General features: G+C 39.7%; 2 protein-coding genes across 6 annotated transcripts in view; one reads left to right on the forward strand and one right to left on the reverse strand.

Moving 5' to 3' along the window:
- Positions 1 to 2,989: 2,989 nt before the first annotated feature.
- LOC148414409 (NAD-dependent protein deacylase sirtuin-5, mitochondrial-like) lies at positions 2,990 to 9,252 on the reverse strand. 2 transcript variants are annotated; one of them, XM_088430393.1, is made up of 9 exons: positions 9,026 to 9,252; positions 7,923 to 8,027; positions 7,390 to 7,523; positions 6,823 to 7,048; positions 6,579 to 6,666; positions 6,449 to 6,502; positions 5,173 to 5,296; positions 4,512 to 4,627; positions 2,990 to 4,401 (listed from the first exon to the last, which is right to left on the reverse strand). In XM_088430393.1, the coding sequence occupies exons 2-9, from the start codon at positions 8,020 to 8,022 to the stop codon at positions 4,329 to 4,331; spliced, it is 915 nt and encodes a 304-aa protein (XP_088286519.1). In that variant the 5' UTR covers positions 8,023 to 8,027; positions 9,026 to 9,252; the 3' UTR covers positions 2,990 to 4,328. The 2 variants fall into 2 exon arrangements, with proteins under 2 accessions (XP_088286519.1, XP_088286518.1); XM_088430392.1 differs by lacking the exon at positions 9,026 to 9,252 and having other exon boundaries at positions 7,923 to 8,043.
- Positions 9,253 to 9,912: 660 nt separating this feature from the next.
- The window catches only part of LOC148414410 (phosphatase and actin regulator 1), a 37,020-nt gene continuing 23,846 nt past the window's right edge, over positions 9,913 to 23,086 (forward strand). Inside the window, exons 1-2 of one of the 4 annotated variants that reach the window (XM_088428585.1) lie at positions 9,913 to 10,098; positions 21,695 to 21,859. In XM_088428585.1, coding sequence (XP_088284711.1) covers positions 9,990 to 10,098; positions 21,695 to 21,859 — 274 coding nt within the window. In that variant the 5' untranslated portion in view covers positions 9,913 to 9,989. Of the gene's footprint in view, positions 10,099 to 14,784; positions 14,864 to 18,080; positions 18,509 to 21,223; positions 21,584 to 21,694; positions 21,860 to 23,086 lie in introns of those variants that run through there. The other 3 variants (XM_088428587.1, XM_088428584.1, XM_088428586.1) reach the window with 3 other exon arrangements.

The raw sequence follows: 23,086 nt of genomic DNA on the forward strand, positions 1-23,086 counted from the left end.
GCACCCTCAATTAATGACATATTTGAAAACTTTTTCAATCACAATATAGTAATGCTCAAAGTAATAAAAATAACTCAAATAATAACTCTAAACTCTCAATAGCATAATAAATCAATGTCAATATGACCAACCTTGTTCAACTGTAAACACACAAATTCACACATTCCCCATCTACGAATCCCAATCTCAATAATGATCCATATATAAGGCGCACCTGATTATAAGGCGCACATATCAGCTTTTTAAATAAATAAAGGCTTTTAGGTGTGCCTTACAGTGCGAAAAATACATTAAGCAAAATATGAGATGCACACCCTATTATGAAACAGTGCAGTCTGACACCATTGGAAACTATAAGCACAATAAAACATGTACATATCTATCTAGAGCTGTGAAACTTCTTTTTTTTAACTAATTAGGATAAATATGAGTCTGGCAACAGATCTTTACCTAAGTAAAATTTCGAAATGAACATAAAAACCATCAAGAAAGGTTGTAATAATGAGTTTTCACATAAACATGGGGAGTTTTTACAAAACTGGGCTCTGAAATTTTAATTTTGAGATACACAATTTGCTTAAAAATTGTATACAATTGCTCTAGCTGAAAAAGTTACAGTTGTTTGAATGACGCCATCTTGAAATCCATAGTATGGAGAAAAACATCATTTTCAACAGTGTGTATCATCTACTAATCCCTTATTTTCATACACTTCAATTAGAATTTTAAACTTCTAATGTGTATATGTCATCACCAGTCACTTTACCACACATATAAATGCACCTTACAAATCCTGCACTGTGCAGGAAAGCTGCTAGATCCATAATATTTTGATACAAGATATTTAGCATCAAACAAAACCGATTCCAGTTTTGTAAAATGCAAAAATTAGCTTCTGATTAGCAGCGCTTAATTGTTCTAGATTGCCAGTAAATTAATACTTTTTTTTCGTCACTCCATCTAAGAACAACATGGAAGTGAACCAGCACTCGGAAACACATTGTATTCCACAATGGAGGATCAGCTGTATAGAAAAATGGAATTCCAAGTGACACAAACAAGCTCCAATAAATAGGCCTTGGAGGGCCCGTGATTATGTCTGTGTGTTGTTCTCATGCGGGAGACAAATACTTCTCTGGCCAGTGATCAATAACCGAGAGAAAGTGGCCGCTAGCCTTGATCCTAATTAGTGGCAAGCTAGAACAGATTAGCCTGCACCTGGGCCCCCATCTTAGTCGCGCTGAAACAACAACTCCCTCCCTATCAGCATCACGTGGGAGGTGGTGGACAAGGGATGAACACCTTTGTTTGGACATAAAAAAATACAACAACAAAGACACACAAACCCACATGGAGATCAAGCTCATTTTAGTGTGTCTTTTTGTCACGGGACTAATGGAAGTCCAAAACAAAGCTTTTATGACGAGGTCCCAAAATAATAAGGAGCTGGGGGGGGGGGGGGGAACTGGGATTAACTGCAAGGATTTGTAATGGCAGCCATATGGTTTGAACACAAGCACATATATACGCAGAGTTCAGGGAAAGGTTAGCAAGATGACACCATGAGAAGATTGCACTTTGAGTGTGCATGTGTGTTAAGTAGGATTCCACGCCAGTCTCCATTTCAGTGCTGTTGTCATGTGCTATAAATAGAAAATACCTGCAAAGGGTTTACAGCTTACTGCGTGGTTATTTTTTTAATGGCCCTTATTAAGAAGCACCCCATGTGATTGAACTCCGCTGTACGAAATTGTATCGTGTTTATTGTTGTTCCAAAAGGCACCATAGGGTTCTGTGGACCAAAAATAAGTCGTTGATTTAATTGTAATGCACCGACCTCTCCACTGAGTGGTGCAACGAGCACTTTGTGTGAGTAATTTCATTTATTTGAATACTTAAAAAGTGGTTTATTTTTATTTATTTATCCTATATTTAAAAAAAAAATGCTAATCGTTTTCAGTTTATATTTGCATACATTTCTTAAGCCTAAATAAATACTTTTTTATGTAAAGTATCTTTTTAAGGAAACAATCAGGAATGCAGTCTACATACGGTACAGTGTAGTTAATGTGCTTGAAAAAAAACTTCTGAAAAATTTAAGTACATTTAAGTGACCCCTTAAACTGTATGATGAATAAAATGACGTATGATGTACATTAAATTGTCAGTGACCGCAAAAGGCTTAACAGTTTTGTTTCTATAAAGTACAGAAGCAGTCAAAAGTTTGGAAACACCTTCAAATTCTCATCCATCAAATCTACATCAAGACACTGCATAGTTGTGCTCGCTACTTTCAAGAATACAAAATGAAAAAAAATGCATTCTATTTTGATTATCATTTCTTTGGTTTACCAAATTATTCCTTCATTTTTTTCTTCTTTAATGCTGATCATTTAATATTTCGCCTACAATTCAGGATTTAAAGGGACAATATGTAAGATTTTGACTGTTTTTCATTTAAAATGAATATATCATCCTAAATTTCCAAAACTTGCAAATAATTATGTGCAATGAACAACAGTATGTTTTAAACATAATTGTAGGTCTGGTTAGCATTAAATTATATTACATGGGGGGGTGGAACTCCTCTGGACGCTGCCATGTCTGTTATAGCTATGGACAGATGCATGGAATGGAAACATAATTGGCCTACACACCCACTCACATTATCTTTACTGTATGTGTACATTCATCCATAGAGTTTAAAGGCAGAAAATTCTTCACGTTAGCGGCGTAAGAGGCTGCACATTTTGATTTGCATGTTTTGTTGTGCCAAGAAGCCGTAGTTCTGCCATGGGGCATTTTTTTCGGACTGGCCGGAGATGTTAGTAGACATGTTCAGTGGTTGATGTCTGACCCGAAATAATTATGCGTTATACGTTGAAATAATAAGAGTGTGAGAGCAGTAAATGGGTCACTAGTTATTGGGTAACTGATTGCTTGACACACAAAAACTAAATAATAATGCAAGGTAAAAAAAAAAAAAAAATGCATATTTGATGTTTTAATAGTTTTCTGGATAATTGCATTGGTTAAACATCACAATTTGAGTACTGTACATAAGATAAAAAAATTTTATGCATGATAGTATCAGACAAAGCATAAATTGGAATTTTCATTGTGATCTAACATGTTAGTCAGAATAGTAAGAATGAATTGAATGAAACAGATAATATGCAGCATAAATGCCTGTAACATATGGTGGCTAATAGGGCAAACATACTGCATCTGGCAGAAAGCTACAAAGACAGAAATGAGGCAAAAAAAAAAATCAACAACCTGTAAACACATTAAGACAACGCAGCCAAAAATAGCAAATCACAAAAGTGAAATGGAAGCAAACTTACAACAAAATGTGCAAAAAGCAACATGCAGAGATGAAAACATCTGTAAGCAAAAAATGCAAACATGTTAAAAGAAAAATGGTTGAAAAAAAAAAAACATGGCCGCAACCTTAAAAAAAAAAGATAAGCACAAAAATAACAAATAAAACTAGAAAAAGATCATGTCGAGATGAAAACTGTAACAGTGATGTGGTTTTTTTTGCACTTCTTTTAGTTTGCGTCATGTTGCTTTTTTGCAGTATTTCTCTATTAGTGTGTTTACATTACCTTGTTTTTTTCTCTTTTGTACTTGCTTTGTTGCATTTGCTTCCATTTTGCTTTTGTGATTGCGTCCTTTTTGCAGCATTCGCTTAATGTTTGCATTTTTTTCTTTGCAGTTCAGTTTGTTTGTTTGCTTCATTCCTGTATTTATTGTGTTCTTGCCTGCTGCAGCGCGTTAGCCCCCGTCACCATAGAAACGTGAGCTGTTATTGCTCTGTATAAAGCAAACATTTGGCCAAGGCAAGAAATGTTCCTCTAGCACCAAAACTCCTTGTTACATTCTACCCACCGCCTCGTATCGGATTAAATACAGTGAAATTCCAAAAGCAAAGTGCCCCCAAAATAAAGCGGCATAAACGACAAGGTCATTCTGCCGACATTTGATCCCTCAACATTTTCGTTTCCACTTTTCTTTATGACAACTGGAAAGGTGACAACATTTCCTCACACTTCCTTAAAACATTTCCTCGACATTAATTCCACTAGGGGCAAGTTGGCGACTCCACTGAACAAAAAACATTTATGCAAACAAACGCATGTGTAACACTCCCTCTCAATCTGTGTATGTGGAAAATCTCCCAATTCCACATGTTTAGCGGTATATTCAAGTATGAAATGATAGATTTGCAGAGATATGTTTTATGCACCCAAGACATCCGCAGAAAACATTTGGAATAGAAAACAACACCGACGACCTCCTTTCGCCTGATGGCCGCCCTCTCTTTAGACTACCTCGGACTCGTGTGGCGCCAAGGCTGGGGGCAGTGTCGTTCCACACGGGCCATGGAAGTGGTACCTGCGCCAAATGAAAATCCGAGCTATGGTACCAATGGTGACGAGGATGTTGTCACACTAGCGTCTTTCTCATCACTTCATCCAGCTGCGAGTACTATTTTTTGGACTTACGTGAAATACTCTGATTTTGGTGTTGCGCTGAGGTTAAATTCTGCCACTGGGATGCCCCTGGATGCCACCTGGGGGCCAAACATGGCTACCGGATAGACAATTGATGACGTACCCACCTAGAAGGGAACAATATCCAGCAATTAGGCTTGCACAATAATTTGAATTTTAATCGTGACGACGATATTGGCTGCCACAATTAATTAAGATGATCCAAGGCGATATTAAGATTGAAAACGTCGGTTACGTCACATGTCAAATCATGCACTTTGTTATCCTACCACCAGAGGGCAATGTTTCCCACATGTTTGCATGACAAAAGTCTCTGCTTTTCTCACCCTAATATATTATTTACCAGTATGAAATAGCGTTGAGCTTCTCACCTGATTCCTAATACAGACAGTGCTAGCTGCCAATTGAGACCCATTTGGAAAATCTGATTAAATTAAGAAAATTTGGTCTGAAATGACTGAATATGACATTTTCACTGCAAATTAATTAAGATTTGGTTAGAAGTAAATAATGCACTCGGTTCTAAGTAGGCTTCATTTTTTTTCATTGGTTTGCACTCAGCAAGTAAGTTAGCTGTGTTGCCCTGTGTGCCAAGTTTTTGCCATCAATTATTATTTCCTTTATTTATTTAAAAAAAATGCACACTACTTACCACCAGACAAAGGTCACAAATTTCCAGCTCTTTCTCCACTTTGGTCAGGAGGTGAGAGTCCAGCGTCTCCCCGAAAAACACAACGTTTGGCCTCAGCAGACCGTTGCAATCACTTTCAGAGCACCTTAAGTAGAATTTTTACTCATTAAATTTGTTAATCACACACTCCCATATGACCACAAAAGCAGTTTATTAATTCCAAAATGAAGAAGCTTGAGCTATCAGTACGTTTCTTGGCAAGGAGCCCTTTTCGTGCTGGTCTGGGGTTTAATATGCAATAAGTTTTTTTTTTTTTTAATGCAGTGACTCAAATTGTATGCTTATATTGCATCAGCTTGTGTCTTATGGTGAGCACTCCTTGTAAAGAAACTCTTGAATTGCTGAGTTTGTGCAGTTGTTACTCATGCGTTTCTTCAGCTGGATTTATTTCTGTACTGCAAAGAGGAATGAGCGCAAGGCTGTGAATAGTTACCTAATGTAGTCTGCATGTGAGATTTTAGTTGTTTTTTATTTTGAAATGAATTTGTAAATGTGGGGAAAAAAAACGTTTTCACAAAATCATTTTTGGAGTCATGTGTGTGTAGAAAATATTTATACATGCTTGGGGATGGTCAAAGAGACCTAATGTTAACATCTTCATCTAAAATTTTCTTTCAAATATCCTCAATTGAACTATAATACAAAACCAATGTCAGACTTTCACCGGATTTTCTTTCACTCTTTTTGTTTGTTTTACAGTTACAGTAGTGCAGTGTAGATCCAGCTTTAGAGCACGGCTGCCCTCTAGTGTTTAACTTGAAGAAGCAAAGATTTGAGTGTAGAGTCCAAAACACTTCAGATGTAATTGAAGGTCAAAATTGAATAAAGGAAATACAATAATTTTCTTTATCTTGTGTCTTCGATCAACCTAAAGATTTCCAATAGAAGTGTGCTTAAAAAAAATAAAAACAATAAAAGCTTACATTTAGATTGACCCTATTAGTCAGGTGAGGATCATTTAACTTAATTGTGGTCATAGTGTTCTGTGGTATTCTTACCTTACATTTTTTTTTAATATTATAAACATCTCAGACCAATGCAATACTATTTTGCTATCGTGCAAAATTGAACAAAGCACATTCTTGTTTTATTGAAGTGAGCAGGTCTACAAGTATCTAATAAAGTGTCAGATACTGTACATGTTAGCATTTTGAAATTTAGTAGAAACAAGTACTTTTTTGTAACTGTAGAAGGACAAGGCTTAATGTGTACCAACACCAAACAAGACAAAACCCACCTCGGGAGTTTATCCACTGGAATGTTTGCATCAGCCACATTAGGGTCTGGTGAGCTACAAGAAAATACAAAGAAGGATAAAATTGCAAATGGTAAGGTTTCAAAGTTTGAGAACAAGCTGTGCATTGTACCCCTTGTTTCTGAGGGCCGCGCAGATAGGGTTGCGCATGTCGACGTCCACATCACCACAACTTAGACAACGCGTCTCTGTCAGGCTTCCTGCAGTTGGGACACAACGGGTTCATCAAGTGGAATATGCATTTGCAGTTGATCTGCTTTCCTGAGAGCACGACTAATGTTGTAGATATTTGAAGCTTCAACTTCCAAAAACAACAACTGCATTGCGTTTTACGGTGCAAGGTGTCTTCTTCCCACCGTGAATCTTGAGCACGTGTTTGGAGCCGGCCTGCTGATGCAGGTTGTCGATGCACTGGGTGATAACGACGACTTCGCGCCCCTGCTTTTTCAGCCGGGCCTCGCACTCCGCTATGGCCACGTGCGCGGCGTTGGGCTTCTTGCTCAAAGACACTTCTCGCCTGTATTGGTAGAACTCCCAGACACGTGACGGGTAGCGGGAGAATGCCTCAGGGGATGCCAGGTCCTTTCAAATCCAAGTGAAAGATTGCAATGTAAATCAGTACTTCTCAAACATTTTGCAATGATGTTACCACCTGGGAAATATTTGACAATTTAGTAGTAAATTGCTACATCTTCCAATTAATTTACAATTAATTTGAAAAGAAAATTATACCCTTCTTGCTACTGCATCAAAAACAACAACAACAACAACGTGACATTTGATTTGATGATACCTCCAGAAACCCTAAAAATGTCCCGTACCCTTAGTGGTACTTGTACCTCCATTGGAGTATCTCTAGTTTTAAACAAATGTAAAGGAAAAGTTGATAAACAAAAGAAAAAGATGAAAAACAAAGCACGCACTTGAGAATGCCATTTCCTCCATTTCTCATGTTCACCACGGAATGTCGGGACTCCACTCTCTGCGCTTACACCAGCGCCGGTGATGATTGCTATGTGCTTGGCTTTGGAAAAGACCTTTCGAAATTCAGACATGTCTGGAAAACAAGCACGCAATCTCAAAAAAGAATATTTGACTAGATATTTTAAGAATAACTTTGCACGTAAAAACTATTGCAGTTGTAGAATGGACTACTGTAAATTACATTACTATTGTCAGGATATGCAATCACCATCAATCGTACCCTTTTTTTTTTTTTTTTTAGTATTTCCAAAAATAAAAAGCAACATAAAAGTTGTTAAATGTTCAACATTTTATAGAGGCATATGCATATTTGATCACAAGTGCAAATGTGCAAAAAAAGACAATCTACAAGAGCTAAAATTATGACTGAATTTTCGGGGATGAAATACCTCACCAAATAAGAGTATCAACACTGTATCACTTTAATAAATTATGTCTTTAATGCACGTTATATATTCAAAATTTATGCTACCTGAGTTGGAGCTTGCTTTCTCCGCTAATGGTCCGCTGGCCGCATGATTGGAAAACAAGCGGAGGCCGAGTGACACAATTGCTCGACGTTGAAGCAACATTGTTACTGAAAAAGATAACATATTATACTAAACAATGACATTTATGTATAAACATTTCTGTAAAAAAGTCAACTGAAACGTTGGACTCAAATGTGGAATGATATTGGATTTTTTTCAATGTGGGGAAAAAACAACTTAAATTGTTTTCATAACCTGTGTTGCGTGAGTTTTTGTAAATGTTTGAATTACTTTAAAAATGTGAAAGTTGTTAAAACATACGAGAAAAACGATTCCTTTAGAATTCACAAAAGTATAATGTACTATAGCAGGTTCGGTTAATACAAATTGCACAGCTAATAGTTAATCTAAAGACTTTACACGCCTGTGATATGTTTTGGCTGTGATTCACGCAAATTAGCTGCACCTGTATTGGTAAAGGGAAAATAAAATAAAAAAAGCAAATATGAGTGTTACTCAGTCTTGATGGGTGCGTCCTGCAAGCATAAAAGCAATTTTCAAATAAAAAAATGTGCCCGAACAGGTTTTACGGGATAAAAACAAATGGACTTGTCAAATAACAACACCTCTGGACTCTGAAAGTCGGAAACACGCGTGAACGTGCAGTTTGCATTGACTGTTTGAGTTACTACTCTTATCAGTATCGGTGTTGCAACTACTGCCCACGGGAAAACTAACACACAAAAATGATTTGTTGCAGTTTGATGCGTGCAGCGGAAGTCTCGCAATATGTCAATTTACGAGTGGGGCAAACGTTAGCTTAGCTCGTTGTGTCAATGGGAACTTTTTAAATGGTATCTTTTAGATACCTGTTTTAAATAAGTGACATAATTATACTAAACGAGTTTCCGTTGTCAACAAATATCCCCGTATTTAATGATTTGTGAGTTTGGATCGCTAATCGTTGAAACCTCGCGAGATGTTAACATGCTCGACGCCCTCGATATCAGTAAGAACTTTTTAAATGTGTTGATTGAAGGACATACTCACCCGAAATGCGAAGCTTAAAGTTAATATATTGCTTGTATAGTCACGACAAACTTACTTCAGTTCCGTAGCTCTTTGGTGCAGACAAACTAGCAAAGCGATAGGAGCAGACGGACTTGTTTACCCTCCACACCACAACTAACAGCCGTAAATCTAACCCCAGTGTCGTAAAGCCTTAAATGTGTAGTCGACGCTGAAAAGTTAAGAAAAAAAACATCACATAATGAGCACTAGTTTGTAGTCCTCGAGAAACTTTAAACTTGGCAAGCAACGTGGCAGGATCGAGTTTTGCTGGCCACAATTAAAAGTCGTAAATCCTTTATAAGTGTCGTGCTGCCTCACAATTTGTAAAGGGGTAACGAGAGCCCTCTGCCGGGATTTTTTAAAATTGCACATCAGTCCTATTTTTTTACCAACGTTGGAGATTCGTAGTCAATGTATATTTCCACAAAAACATTGGATTTTAATGTTCATGTTTCAGAACCCCACACAGAAAGGCCGAGGCGGATTTGAACTCAGGTCCATGAATTGTGAGGTGTACGTGCTAACTACGGCTCCATTGAGCCGCCCCTGCAAACGTATTTTTATAAAAATGAAATCAATTATAAGCAAACCATTCAATTGCACTTGCACCTTCAGTTACAATGCCCTTACTGACGTCACAGCATTTGAAAGTCTTTTCACATAAATACTGTAGTACCATACTTTACGTAGTACGTTTTATGAAACTAGGCTGAATTTCAAAAATGCCAGCTGTTATTCGTCTTGAATCTTTTATTATTGACTAGAAAATGCCATATAAATACAGTTCATCCTGACTATTATGGTCTGTAGGGTGCTGATGCACAATGTGAATGAATTCTCTCTCTCGCTCTCTCTCTCTCTCTCTCGCTCGCTCGCTCCCCCCCTCCTCGTCCCCTTTCTCATCAATATCTTCCTCCCGGCGTGGCGGAGCCTGTGGTGCTGGTGGTTGAGCGCGCCCGAGTCGGCCAGCAGTCATCGGCGGACCCTGGCTCGGGTTGATGGCGACCACTCCGGACGGCACTGACAGCCGACTAATCCGCAGACTGCGCTCCAGGAGCGACACCCCTTATTTGGTCGAAGCCCGCTTCTCCTTCAACCTGCGGACAGGTAGGATCGTCATATTACGTTATGTTGCCATGTTGACCAAAGCGTATAAGTACTGCATACCGCTGATTTAATTCACTTGGGCTATGTCCATTCCCCGCGACGGAGGCGACTGGGATGTTACGCAACTTTGTGGACTCATACCGCAAATGTTAAAGTGAATAGCAGCGTTTTTAATGCTTGGTAATTACTACCAATGCGATTACGTAAGAAGAAGAGGCGTCAACGTGTCCTGGAGAAGGCCCATGCTGTGCTACTAGTGGACAAACGCAGTAAAATGCTTTTGTCCGAGCATCCCGCAATGCACTCTTATTATTTATACGTCTCCATCACCTTTTTGCAAGACAGCTCGCATCCCGTTGCTATGGTGACGTGACTTTTCGGGGAGGGGGCGTGGGGGTTGTACCAGCTATAATAAGAGATGTGTTTTTGTTATTGTACATGTCACAAACACATTTGGCTGTTAAGACCAGAATGATGGTGGATGATGCTGCCTCTGGTGCTTAATAAAAGTGCAAAGTGGGCCAGCATAGCGTTGCTGCCATTCATAATGATAAATTTAGTGTTCATATAGGTAGATAGATAGATAGATAGATAGATAGATAGATGGATAGATGGATAGATGGATAGATAGATAGATAGATAGATAGATAGATAGATAGATAGATAGATAGATAGATAGATAGATAGATAGTGTAGACCCATCTGCAGTTGAGTAATTTAACAATGCAAAACACAGTTGCTTTTATATTGTGTATGAGCGGGTGTGTCTCTGTAGAAAAACGTACAGTATCTGTGTTTGCACACATGAATACATGTTGTCTTTTAGATAAGCATTAATGGCCTGCCAATGGGTTAGCATGTGTGCATCCAATCGAGAGCAGCTTGTTGTGGGTAACATTGAGCATTTGGTAGCTCTCTCTACTCCACAACAAACCCGTCGAGCTTGCGGACGCTACGGGGGCGACGTGTACAACAGTATTGTTGACTCACTTCCACCTGAAGAAGTAGAGCAGAATTTAGCTTGCTTATCACCAAGGAAACCAAAAGGCTTGTGGGCAAGGTTGTGGCTTTTGGATGAGCTTAGTGTGAGGTTTGTCAGATGGAGAAACAACACTCAAATCATTAGCCAAGCAAGATGCAAACGAGCTTGGCAAAATAAGATGAAAATTAAAAAAAAAATGTGGATCACAACTTAGCGTGAAAGGAACTGAAATAGATGAAACATGGCGGAGCTCTTCGTATTTTATTTGTGGATGGATGGCTACACGCTAAATACCTCCGTTGAATTGACGCCTCCCTTTTTCATCAGAAATCAAACTACTAGTAGTAACTGTTTCAGTTCATATACATTTTTGTTCACACCTTAGTATAAAATAGCTAAATGCACAACCCATTGGAACTCTGTTGCTAACCAAAACAGTAGCATCTAAAGTGTTGAGATTTACAACACTCTCTTATCTCTCTCTAACTGCATTTCTAACGCTTGCTCTGGGGTCTGACCTGATGTGAGAAATAATGCACAAATGTTCTATTATGGATTATTTTATATTCATCAACACATCAAGAATACCAAATGCTGCACACCCACCACATTGCACATGTTAATATGGTATCTCGAATCCCCTAACATAATTTCTGCATATGTGTGATGGCCTGGGGTGTACATGAATATATACAGTACATATATACTGCATATTGAATGTATGCATTAGCGAAATTGCAAATCCAACCAGATTCGGATCTGCAGCCACAAGGATGCAAAAGTGCACCTTTTGTGCTGTGATCGCCGTGCGTGGCAAGCTGCCCAAAAGAGTCCAATCAATATTCTCCAGATGCATGGTGGGATGGGACACAATTTTGCAGCAAAGCCAGCTGGGCACACACTATAAGCCTTTTTATCAAGACAGATGATTTGTACAGTTTGCATGCATAATCTAGTGGGGGGAACTATCAAGAGAGTGTAAAAATGTAGTTAATGGGAATACGGAAACTTCTTTTGATCGTTTTTAAATAAATAGCTGGGCCTTTATAAGGGAAAATATTATTGTTATTGTGGAAATGTCAACTTTTGTATTTGTTTTCAAATACATTTCACACAAAGCTCCAAGAGTTCCCTGGGTCAGCAGAATTTCTCGTGAGCTGTAAACTAAAAATGCAATTATCAAGTATTTTTGGTGTTTGGATATCTTCGAGAAAATTCAAAGTGTGGACAATCAGTTACAACAATAACACCAGCTTAAATTGAACACTCAAGCACTGCTAGCTAGCAGCTAATTTATGCTAGGCGCAGTGATAACAGAACCTCCGGCAAACACTGGCAACAGGTGCCATATGTCAATGTCAGTTTAATTAAATCACTTGTTAGCTCCCTAAATTGGCTACTCAATGTGATTTCAGAGCAACATTGTGTTGTTTATATTGGTCGCCAAGAGCAACATTTGAAGTAGAAAGACGATTCTAGTTGTTACACCGTGATACTCTGGTGAGAACAATTTCAAAATAAAAGCGTGCCAAGGCATCTAAAGCTCTATTTCATTTGGTAAGTTAAGTTTTATTTCCAAAACGACCTTTAAATCTCAGTTCCTGCGTGTTTTACTCCCATGCAGGGCATCAACAATTGCGATATTTCGAGACAAGGTACTCAAAATACTCGAGAACTAATTTCACCCCTTAAATTAACACCTCCCTGAAGTTACCACAGATTTAAACTGATTTATAAGCCATCAAAAAAAAAAACAGATGCCAATATTTGTGCGGTTGATAATCGGCCAGGCTGATATTCGGTCAATGTGATACAGTAAAAATGAGGAAAAGCTAAATTCAGTTATCCAAGCAGTATCAAGTGTTGAATACAGCAAAGGTGGCGGTAGTAGGTGACAAGAATGGTTAACCCCCAAAACACTCACATAAACTGACAGTCCAGACTGCCTTGCATCTTAAAAAATAGACATCCATCTTCCCCGCTTGGCTGCGCGCGGGCTTTCTTGCGCTGAATAAAACATAAGTCTGGGAAAGTATGTGTAAAAATAGTAATGCAATATCTAAGACTGGCCAGAGAAAAGAAAGAAGGTTTCAATATGACTGGAACTGCGTGTTCCTTTCCGTCTTGTTTAATGGCTCTTATGTGGCACACTTGATGGGAAATGGAAAAGATCCTGACTGTGATGTGCTTCCCACAAGGCAGCTGAGAAATAACACCTTTTTCTTTCTGTGTGCGTGTGTGTATTGGGTTACCACCAAGTGAGAAGAAAGAAAGCTGCATGACAATGTGCTTATGTCTCATATTTATAGTAAGTGTGTCAGCTTATTGGTCAAAGGCAACACAGCCCATGCAATATTTAAGGACAGAAAGAATACTGATCCCCTTTGACAATGAAGCCCAAAAGTCCAGCCTACGGGCCATTTGTAACCTAATTTCCCATTTCCGTTATTGAATAACAATCACTAACTTCAAGTCTGAGACTGTCTCTAAGAAAGAATTCGCATTTTTTAGATGATTTCCCTTCCAAGTGGATGATGCAGCCCATGACTAATTGCAGCATAGCAATACAATCAAATGGTCACTTTTAGATGACTATTATGGTACATCAAATGAATAAACAATTGAACGTCCTTGTGTAAATAAACCATTATAGTCACTGGAATTTTATTCGTCCTCATGAGAAAAAAGAGAACTACTGTATTTGAGGGAGGCATTTATTTATTTTTTAGTCACGCCTCTAAATCTATGTGCCAAAATCACTCAGGTTTACAGATCCCTGAAATGTCTTTGTAATCAGTCATGCAGTCTTTATGTTCTCAACCGTGTTGGACAGACGTGAAGCATTCATTAATTGAGTGTGATAAATGTGGAGTGGCCTTCATTTATTGTCGCTTTGCTGTCCCCAGCGCTGCTCTCACATTGCAGCATTTCTGCTGAGTAAGTGTCCCTTCAACAGCCACTTCAAGTCAGTTCAAAGCTGCAATGCACCACTCAGCATTCAGTCGGTGTTATCTTGACAGTAAAACTCACAAAACATTTTCAAATTGATCATTCTTATTTAATACAACCAATACAACGCGAATTGCATGTGTGGGTAGAGAAATCAACGAACAATATAATGTTTTGTTTTGAATCTTGCTGAATAGTTTCTTATGATTGACATTATTTTTGCCATGATTGCAGCCGCAAATACAATATCAATCAAAGGTTTGAAAACACCTTCACATTCGGATTGTTTCAATTAGAGGTCAAGAGATTCAAACTATTAACTCTCGGAAATGTGCAGTTGTGAATTTAAAGTCGCTCCATCCATTTGAGCCACATAATTCTGTTGTAGACTGAGAAATACAGTAATATTAACGCACTAGTTGAATAGGTCCCTGGCACAACACTGCCCTCTAGTGTAATGGAGGCATTTCTGCAGACGCTGAAGTAGAATGTTTTCATGCTTTTAACGATTTTTCAATCCAAGCCACAGTATCGGCCGGCAACAACGATAGATGTTAAACAACAATTGTCGAAATAACTTCAAATGGCGTCGTAGGAATCTAATTTTATAGCAGTTGCAGGGGGGATGTTGTGAAAAGTCAGCAGCTATGGCTCGCTGTGCAGACGTCGACAGTTGGAAATTGTCTGACGTTGTGTCATGACGTCATCACGCACCAACGTTTAAACAACCGTTTTACTTTTGACATTTGTGTGCACTGGCGTGGAAACGGTCAACAATGGACTTTCCGATTATATTTGGACGTGGGTTTGGCAAGCGGAAACTACATTTAAAAGGTAAATTAATTCAAATTTACGGAATTTTGAGCGAATCGACGGTTTTACAAGCACAGCGTTGAATTGAAAAATGTTTTGTTGTGTGCGAGTGTGTGTGTTTTTTTAATGCATTAAATTAACATACCGGGAAGTATTGTATGACGTTTTTTTCCAATGAAACTGCGATTCTACATTGTCTGATCCGCGTAAAATGTTTGCACAAAAATTTGATCAACTTGAGAAAGTGTTTACGAGTTGACCGTTTTGTGACGCCTGCCTGTATATTGCATCGCATTGCATTGTACTGAGTTCACATTTTCCTGAATAACAACAAAAAAAGTTTTTAGTCGAAAGTAATATCTGGGTTTGACATGCTGAGGTCATTACAAATGCTTCAAAGAGGTCCGATTGTTTACGCTCAATTCCTTTTTAACCTTATCGAAAGTAGAAGGTGACTTTGAAAATTAAAAGCAGTTGGACAGAAATGTTTAAAAATAGCATGAGGAATGGAAACAATGGGCGTCGATATGTAATGGTTGTTGAAGTTACTAATATGCCCGCTAGGTGTCAGCATTGTAAAAGCTACTGCATGAGTGGGTGGCAACTGATCAGGTGCCTTTGCAAGAATTTTAAAGAGGGATAATCGCCGAATCTAAGGATCTAATTCACTCCAATGAAAAGCCAAACCCAAATGATTCAAATTTTACAGTAAATTATGTGCATAATGTACACTGCGCAGGTTAGGGCAGGCAACCCTGTGATTGTAGTACTGGTTAGCACGTCTAGTACCAGTAATACTTTGGAGGTTTGGAGTGAGAACCTTGGCTTGGACTTCCTCCTATATTGAAAAAAAAAAAAAGGATGTTTCAAATGTTGGTTTAGTGTAGTGTAAACTTGTCCTGTGATTTTGAATGCTTATGTGTCAAGCTGAAGGTTAGGTTAAGTGAGCAACTGGAGTTGAATGTATAGAGTAAGGTAGAGCCTATAGTGTAAACACATAACTTTTAGTGTGGATGAATGCAGGTTGGGAATGACAGATGGGTAATGAATAGAGTGATACAGACAGAAGGAACAGCAGATTTGCAGCGACAGGCTGTTCAGTCGCAACTTTCTTTTATTTTTTTTTTCTTGACTAAAACCTGCACCCCAACAAGGGAAGCCAGTTCAAACTTTTGGGAAAAAAATGTCTGACTTCAATCCACTTTTGTTGCCTCATGTTTTTAAACTCATGAGCCAACAATATATAGTGGCGGGCATTAGGAGCATCCCTCTCACCCGGCATATGAGTTAATATGATGTTTGAATTTTGCGACGAGACAACAATGTTCAAGTCATTCAAGTCACAAGGTTCAAAGGTTTATTTCAATTTGTATGTCGAGCGAGAGGCATGGTCCTCTATTTTTTTTTTTTTTTTAATTTTCAGTTGACAGCAAGTGGCTAAATGGCCACCCCAGAGATCAAGATTTTTTTTTTCAAGTTTGATTTTGCTGCTTAATTCAATATTAATCACAATACTGTGTTATGATCCCTCCCAATATTTGACATTGGGGTTAACCATTACCCACAGTTGTACAAACTGCTGATAAAGTAACACTAAGGCCTAGTGAGAATATTTAATGCGCCTTTAATTTGAGGCTGAGCTGGATGAAGTGCTGATCAAGCTCCCGATGCTGGTTTTCTCGACTTGATTTGGCTGAATCTACCCCCCCCGGGCGCATGGTTGTTACACTGCCCGCATTACATTCATGTCGGTTGTCACTTTGGCTCTTCATATAAATAAATGAGATCATTTCTGTGGTTCTGTAGTTTTGCAATCAGTGTTTAAAATTGTTGACCATGCATATTGCTCAAACTCTGCTAGTCAAAGTTTCCCCTCAATACATGCTTTCATTTATTTACTGTAGCCGCTTATTCTCAATAGGGCTGCAGGGCTGCTGGTGCCTATCCCAGCTGTCTATGGGCAGGGGACACCTGAACTGTTTGCCAGCCAATTACAGGGCACACAGAGACGGATAACCATTCACCTGCTATGCATGTTTTTTTGTTGTGTTTTTTTTTTTTTTTGGAGTGTTGGGAGAAGCCGGAGTGGCCAGAGAGAGCCCACGTAGGCTGGGGGAGAACATGCAAACTCCACACAGCAAGGCCGTAGTGAGGTGGTTTTGAACTTGGGTTATACCATTTCCTGTTGCACCCATGGTCCCGGTTACAGCGTGCTACAGAGTTTTAGATGTGAAATATTGCACTATACTGCATAATGTGATGCATGGACACATCACTGAAGTTTTGGAATCATAAAAGTATTGAAAATGTGACTTCACTATGTATGCAAAAATATAGGAAACAAATTCTGATGATTTTTCTCTTTTTTTTTTTAGATGAACAAACAATCTTAGTGGCCATGTGGGTCAAGTGTGAGTAGCTGTTGTGGAACTGGGTCAGTAGCTCACATGTGGGCCAGTTCCTCTCAGAATACAATGACTGAAAAGTGGGTGACCTTGGCGTTAACTGTGTATTTTTATCAGTGGTGATATCAATTTTAATGGACCAAAATAGTGGTAATCATGCTAATTTAGCCAATGTTTTGTCGGCGGTGTGTTGTTGTTGTTTTTAAATTATGGATTGTTGTAGGTGTACTAGTCTCGAGAGGGGTCCTCTTATTGTTTATTGTTAATGCCATAAGATTACAATTTGTGTAAAGTACTAATGTGCTTATTGTTTTGCTTATGTGTGATGTCTCACTAGATTGTGCTTGTGCGTTATTTAGCTAGCTAATGCTACGTGAAGGTTTGCTTGGGTTGAGTAATTTTGTGTGTGACTGAAAACGGTGTAACATGAGTTCCTGATTGTGTAAAAGCTAGATCATAACGAGAACAGCACGGACCAAGCCACTAGGCGGCAGTAGTTTCACCAAATTCTGTCCAATTAGAAATAACTTCCGTCCATGCGTCGTAAAGTATTAGCGTGATGACGTACATTTCCAGTTTATGATTGCCACATGCAGTGTAGCTTTTGACTGACGACTTTTTTACAAATGGGGCAATAAGATGGTGTTAAATCGTACAAAATGTGACTCGAAAGCATGCCCTTTTGGGGAGCGTCGTAACCCTACTTTATTGTCACTAGAATCGCCCCTGCTTTATAGTCGTCAAGCTGCGCGCTTACCACGTGACCAAGCAAAATAAACTGGCCTGCCTCGGCTTGCCTATTAGAGGCGCGCACGGCTCAGCCAATCAGCGCGGCGAGCCGCTCTGCTCCCCGATGGTGGATTAGCCACAATAGACTACCGCAGACTGCAGCCCCGCACTACCGTCCGTCAAGTCGACCTCGCGCTCCGCGTTCCCCCGCGGCACAGCCGGAGCGAGATGTTCAAGACTGCGCACTACCTAAGCGCGGAGCCCGCGCCCGCCGCCATGCGCGGCACCTGGTGGCTAGCTCCGCACGGCGCGGCGCCCGCCCCCCCGGCCGTAGTCCTGGCCGCGGACAAGCCCAAGAAGAACGCCTTCAGCCTGGCTAAAATCATGTCCCTGGGCGGCAGGAAGGGCCAGCGCGGCGTCGACGCGCATTACAACAACAACAATAACACGCCCTTCGCCATCCACTGTCACATCGGCAAGGAAATCAAGCACATTTGCAGCAACTGCAGCCGCGGGAACGACACGCAGGACGGTGAGTGAGTTAGTGACCGAGTGGGTGAGTGTGGGCCGGTGGCGTGCGTGCCGTGCTCCCACCGGGGGCCCCTGCGGCGCCTACATGCAGGATACACGCGCACTCCTCCACCTTCTCATCGTCGTCGTTTTGCACCACACCGCTCAGTCAACGCATTTGTACGCTTTATGATTCCACTTTTAGTTACCCGCTTCCCTAATTGATGACAAAACATATCATTATCCATACATATGGCGAAGCTGATTCCTTCAAGCCATTTTCAGTTGTCTCGTGACATCATCTCTCAGCCATCTTGGGTTGCAAACAAGAGATTTTGTTGTTTTGTTGTTGTTTTGAGATTATTCTCATTAGATCCGGCCTGTACTTATTTGTGTCCATTTTGTCTCAGCAAGACAGAATTACAGCCCATTCAGACCGATGCAACAAGGCCAGGGTGTCCTTTGCTGAGCACACTAGGACTTAGTAGGGTGGCTCAAATGAGTCAAAGATATCGAGCCAAAACTGATCTTCACTGCATTAACATTAGACACAAATCAATATGCTGGATTTTTGGGGGTCTTTATTATATCTACATTTGCCAAAGTTGACCCTTTTTAAACATTTTTTAATTTTGTATATAAAGTGTCATTTGTATTTCTTAATTTACTTTCACATTTAAATCCTCGTTAATGTTGTGTATTTTGTGTTGGTCATCATTACTTACATTTTTTTTAAATGCTACATTTTAAAGTTTTGTTGTAACAATAAATTCTTCGGTTTTTATGCTTAAAATGTTTTCAGTTTTGCATTTCCTGACATTTTTACTTATTATCCCAGTGCATATTGTGAGTTTTCTCAAATCTAAGCAAGTTTTCTTTTACTGGATCACATTTTAGTTTGACTGAGCTCAGCCAGCTCAATTAAAATTGATTTTTGACATACGGCGGTCAAAGCATTGACTGACTTAACTTATTCATTGCCAGCACAGTAAAAATGGATCATTGACACCAATAGCCATCAGCGGATGACTTAGTGTCATGATTTCTCAGTTTCTGAAAACATACAGAGAATAAAATATTGACCACATAGGACAAGCCGTCTTAATTTATTCTTCTTGAACATATTGACCCATAAGTTCCAAATGAGGTTATTTTTGACAAAAATGATGTTAGTAGCCCTGATTGATATTAGTCAATGTCATCAGTTAGATTATAAGAAGAAAAGAAGCGAAAAACAATCATAGCACTGCCACTTGCTAAGACATTGTGCTAAGAACTGCAAGGTGTGTAAAGGTCGCTAAAATGTCGTTTTTTTGTCGTATTTTGATGTTGTATTTTGGCTCAGAAAACACCCCTTTGACAATTCATTGTCATGCAATAAACTCATCACTTGTGTTTGTTTTTTTGTTAAAAATTGAAACCTTGCTCGTTATCGATCTGGCGGACGCCGGATGCTCCTCGGCGTAAACGACTTCCTTCCTGTCTCCATCGAAGCTTTTTAATGAAGTTGTTTGAATTCCGCTTGGATTCAATCAGCAGTGACCACGCTGTTATTTATCAGGCGATGTAATGCTTGGCGTTCGTCTCCAAACGTTGGCCGCGAGGCGGTGGAGAAATGGCTTGCGAACTTCAGCGCTTTGCCATCGCTCGCTTTGCGTTGTCCCGGGGTGGTGGCTGTGTGCCATCTGAAGTGATACCGTCATGTTGGCAAACACCACGGGAGCGACTGTGACGTAATTTCAAAGAGCCGCTGGCCCGGTGTCTGGGGTGATCATGTAGAGCGATGTACTGACCTTGGCGCCAATTTCACACTTGGATAGAGGTTGCCGGTCATTCCGTTTTGTCATATTGCCTTGAAGGATTGCTGTTTTTAAGGAAAATTTACTTTCTCGTCGCTTGTGTACAGTAAACACACAATTCTCAGCTTTTTTAAAATTTTTTCTGTTATTTGCTAAAAACTTACCTATTTGCTGTTTTTGCGCTCACGCTACAGCAACACCGGTATTTCTTTAGTGCCATCTGGTGGCGTGTTGGTGTTTCGACAAGCTTTTAAAACCTCTATCAACTACACTGCCAGTTCATTTAAAATAGATCTTTGACTGCTGTAGTTTTCAGTGGAGCTCAGGAGCAGTGTATCTTTGACGTCTATAGTCGTCAATGGCACTGAATGAGTTATTGATGGCGTTACTAGAGATTGTTTAAGTTCCATTAAGTTCCAAAAGCTTTACTTACAAAAAGGATTTGTAAGGTGCTGCTTTTCGTATTGTGTGGAGTGACAAATTATGATATCGATCAAGATGGCGGGGACCACCTTGGTTGCTAATGCTAAGCTAACCTTGACTCGACACATAAAAAGACAATATATTATATAGAGACGACATTGTCATATTGTGCTTAATCACCTATAATAATTGTACACTAATGGCAGTATACAGATAGTTACAAAAATCATTTGTTGGCTAGGTCTTTAGGTTTTAAATGCCAATACGAATCCAGGAGGTTCAGAAACACGTTTATGTAAATTGGTGACAAGAGCCGCTAGAATTCCGATTTAATAGATCTCAAGTCGCGTTTTTGAGTGTACCGCGGCTTGCCTGTTTACTACAGGGAACTGTTTAAAACCTCTGGCTTCCACAACTTTGCTTGGTTTTGTAACTACTAAGCAATTTTTGATGCATAACCAAACACGGCCCTCTGAAGGGTGTCGTCTTTTTAATATTGAATGAAGCTCAGCGAGTGCTCCTTGATGATGTGCTGTTTAACTTGCCCAAAGTTTATTGGCAGATTTATGTGGATCACTTTCTGGCATTTCAGTCTGTCTGAAAAATGTGTCTAAAAAAAACCATCAGTCTTCAAAAACGGGATTTATTTTAGTTTTCATTTGTGTAATTTTAAGACTGTATATGTATGTTTTATATTTATTTATTCCGATTATTTTTTAGTTATTTTTTTCTTACATTTTTTTTTCAGTTTTTCTGGGTTTAGTAGAAGAAATTGCTTTGTTTCCGTTGTCTGTTATGCAGTTTTTTCATGCTCATGCAGTTGCTTGAGATTTCCGGAGGCGACTTGGCGCCGATTCACGCCGCCTGGACATTACGTGAGCTTAAGTGCTGCATGCACCGCTCGCCCTTTTGGCAGCGATAGCTCGCGATCGTCACCTTCGCAACCTCATCTGAGCTTCCCTTGTCTATCGTTTACTCCCTTGCAGCCGAGGAGGTCGATAGGCTGGGCGCGATGCGATCCGAATCCTTGGTCTCCGGCGCCCACACCCCTCCCATCCGATGTCGGAGCAGACTCGCTACGCTAGGACGCCTCCTCAAGCCCTGGAAATGGAGGAAGAAGAAGAGCGACAAGTTCAAGCAGACTTCAGTCGGTATGTTTATTATTTGTTGTCCTGTCCTGATGGAGGTTAAAATTTGTGATATTATGCTATTGATTTTGGGCTCCAATTTGATGTGAATTTGGTTGCTAATGCTAGCTTTTAGAGCATTTTCAAGTCGGAAGGCCAGAGTCCATTGTTAAAATGTTTGTTAGACTTTGAAACTGTATTTGTAGGGGTTTCTCTAGGCATATTCAGCAACTCTAGAAGGTAAATCATGTTTTATTGTCACCTGTTTGATTTTTGGCTTGTCTGCAGGATAATCGCATCGCGAATGACAATGCACATTCGTATGTTTCACGTGTTTCCCAAAGACGTCGCCGAAAAAAAGTTCTACCATGTTCCGATTAATTTGCTTTTAGTTTGAAAACTACACTCTTCCCGTCATGGCATTAAATGAAGTTTGATGATACGTGCAGGAAAGTCCCTTGAAGCGCTTTCATCTAACCCCATTTGAGCACCACTTGTCTATTCATATTTTAGCAATGGATGAAGGCGTTGGAATTCGACTGATACCATTTCTATTCTGGGGCAGGGAGAACGCTGTTACAAATAATAAAGCCAGGCAAATTCCAAAGTTGTGTCCTGGTTCAAACGAGTTCAATGTTTTGCACTCTGCAACGTTTTCAGCCTGATTACTTGCACAGTTATTCTGCCAACACACATGTTCAAAAAAGTACCATTAGCCTACATTGCTCACTGAAGTCTAAATGTCGTGTGTACTTGGTTGTGGAACGGGGAAGGTCATTTAAAAAGATGCATTAAATTGCAGTCTGGAGGCTCGTTAGAAGATGGTGGAAATTGTTTGGCTTTTTGAAGCTTTCCTTTTCCTCTTCTTCCCCATCTAGCGCTCTGATAATGTGAGGGACGAGTGAAGGACATGGTTCGGTTTTGGTTGTGGCCCCATGGAATATTTTCAGGCTGACGCATCCCCGATTTCTACTGCCTGTCCGCTTGACGGCGGGGACGTTCTTTTGTCAGATTGCATCTAAGAGGAGGAACGCGTGGAACAAGCAGACCTCAATCTTGTCTCCACGGGAGAGGATGTTCCGGTTTACTTAGTTAGATCTCTGATGATGCGATCAAAAGGAGTAATGAATAAAAAATAAAAAAAAAACAGGACATTCAATGTTTATTTTAGTGTTTGGTTGCTGTTTTGAAGCACTTAAAAATGCAACGTGTGGATGGATCCAAGGCATGCTTTTTACTGTGTCCATTGAT

This window comes from Hippichthys cyanospilos, chromosome 12, assembly GCF_059441005.1.
Source record: "Hippichthys cyanospilos isolate Australia breed blue-spotted pipefish chromosome 12, RoL_Hcya_1.0, whole genome shotgun sequence".
Classification (NCBI taxonomy): domain Eukaryota; kingdom Metazoa; phylum Chordata; class Actinopteri; order Syngnathiformes; family Syngnathidae; genus Hippichthys; species Hippichthys cyanospilos.

Coding starts and splice junctions, on each gene's coding strand:
- LOC148414409 (XM_088430392.1), bottom strand. CDS start 8,043: ATGTTATCTTTTTCAGTAACAATGTTGCTTCAACGTCGAGCAATTGTG. Junction 7,524..7,922: donor GAAAGCAAGCTCCAACTCAG/GTAGCATAAATT, acceptor CTTGTTTTCCAG/ACATGTCTGAATTTCGAAAG. Junction 6,503..6,578: donor GCGGCCCTCAGAAACAAGGG/GTACAATGCACA, acceptor ATTTTCTTGTAG/CTCACCAGACCCTAATGTGG.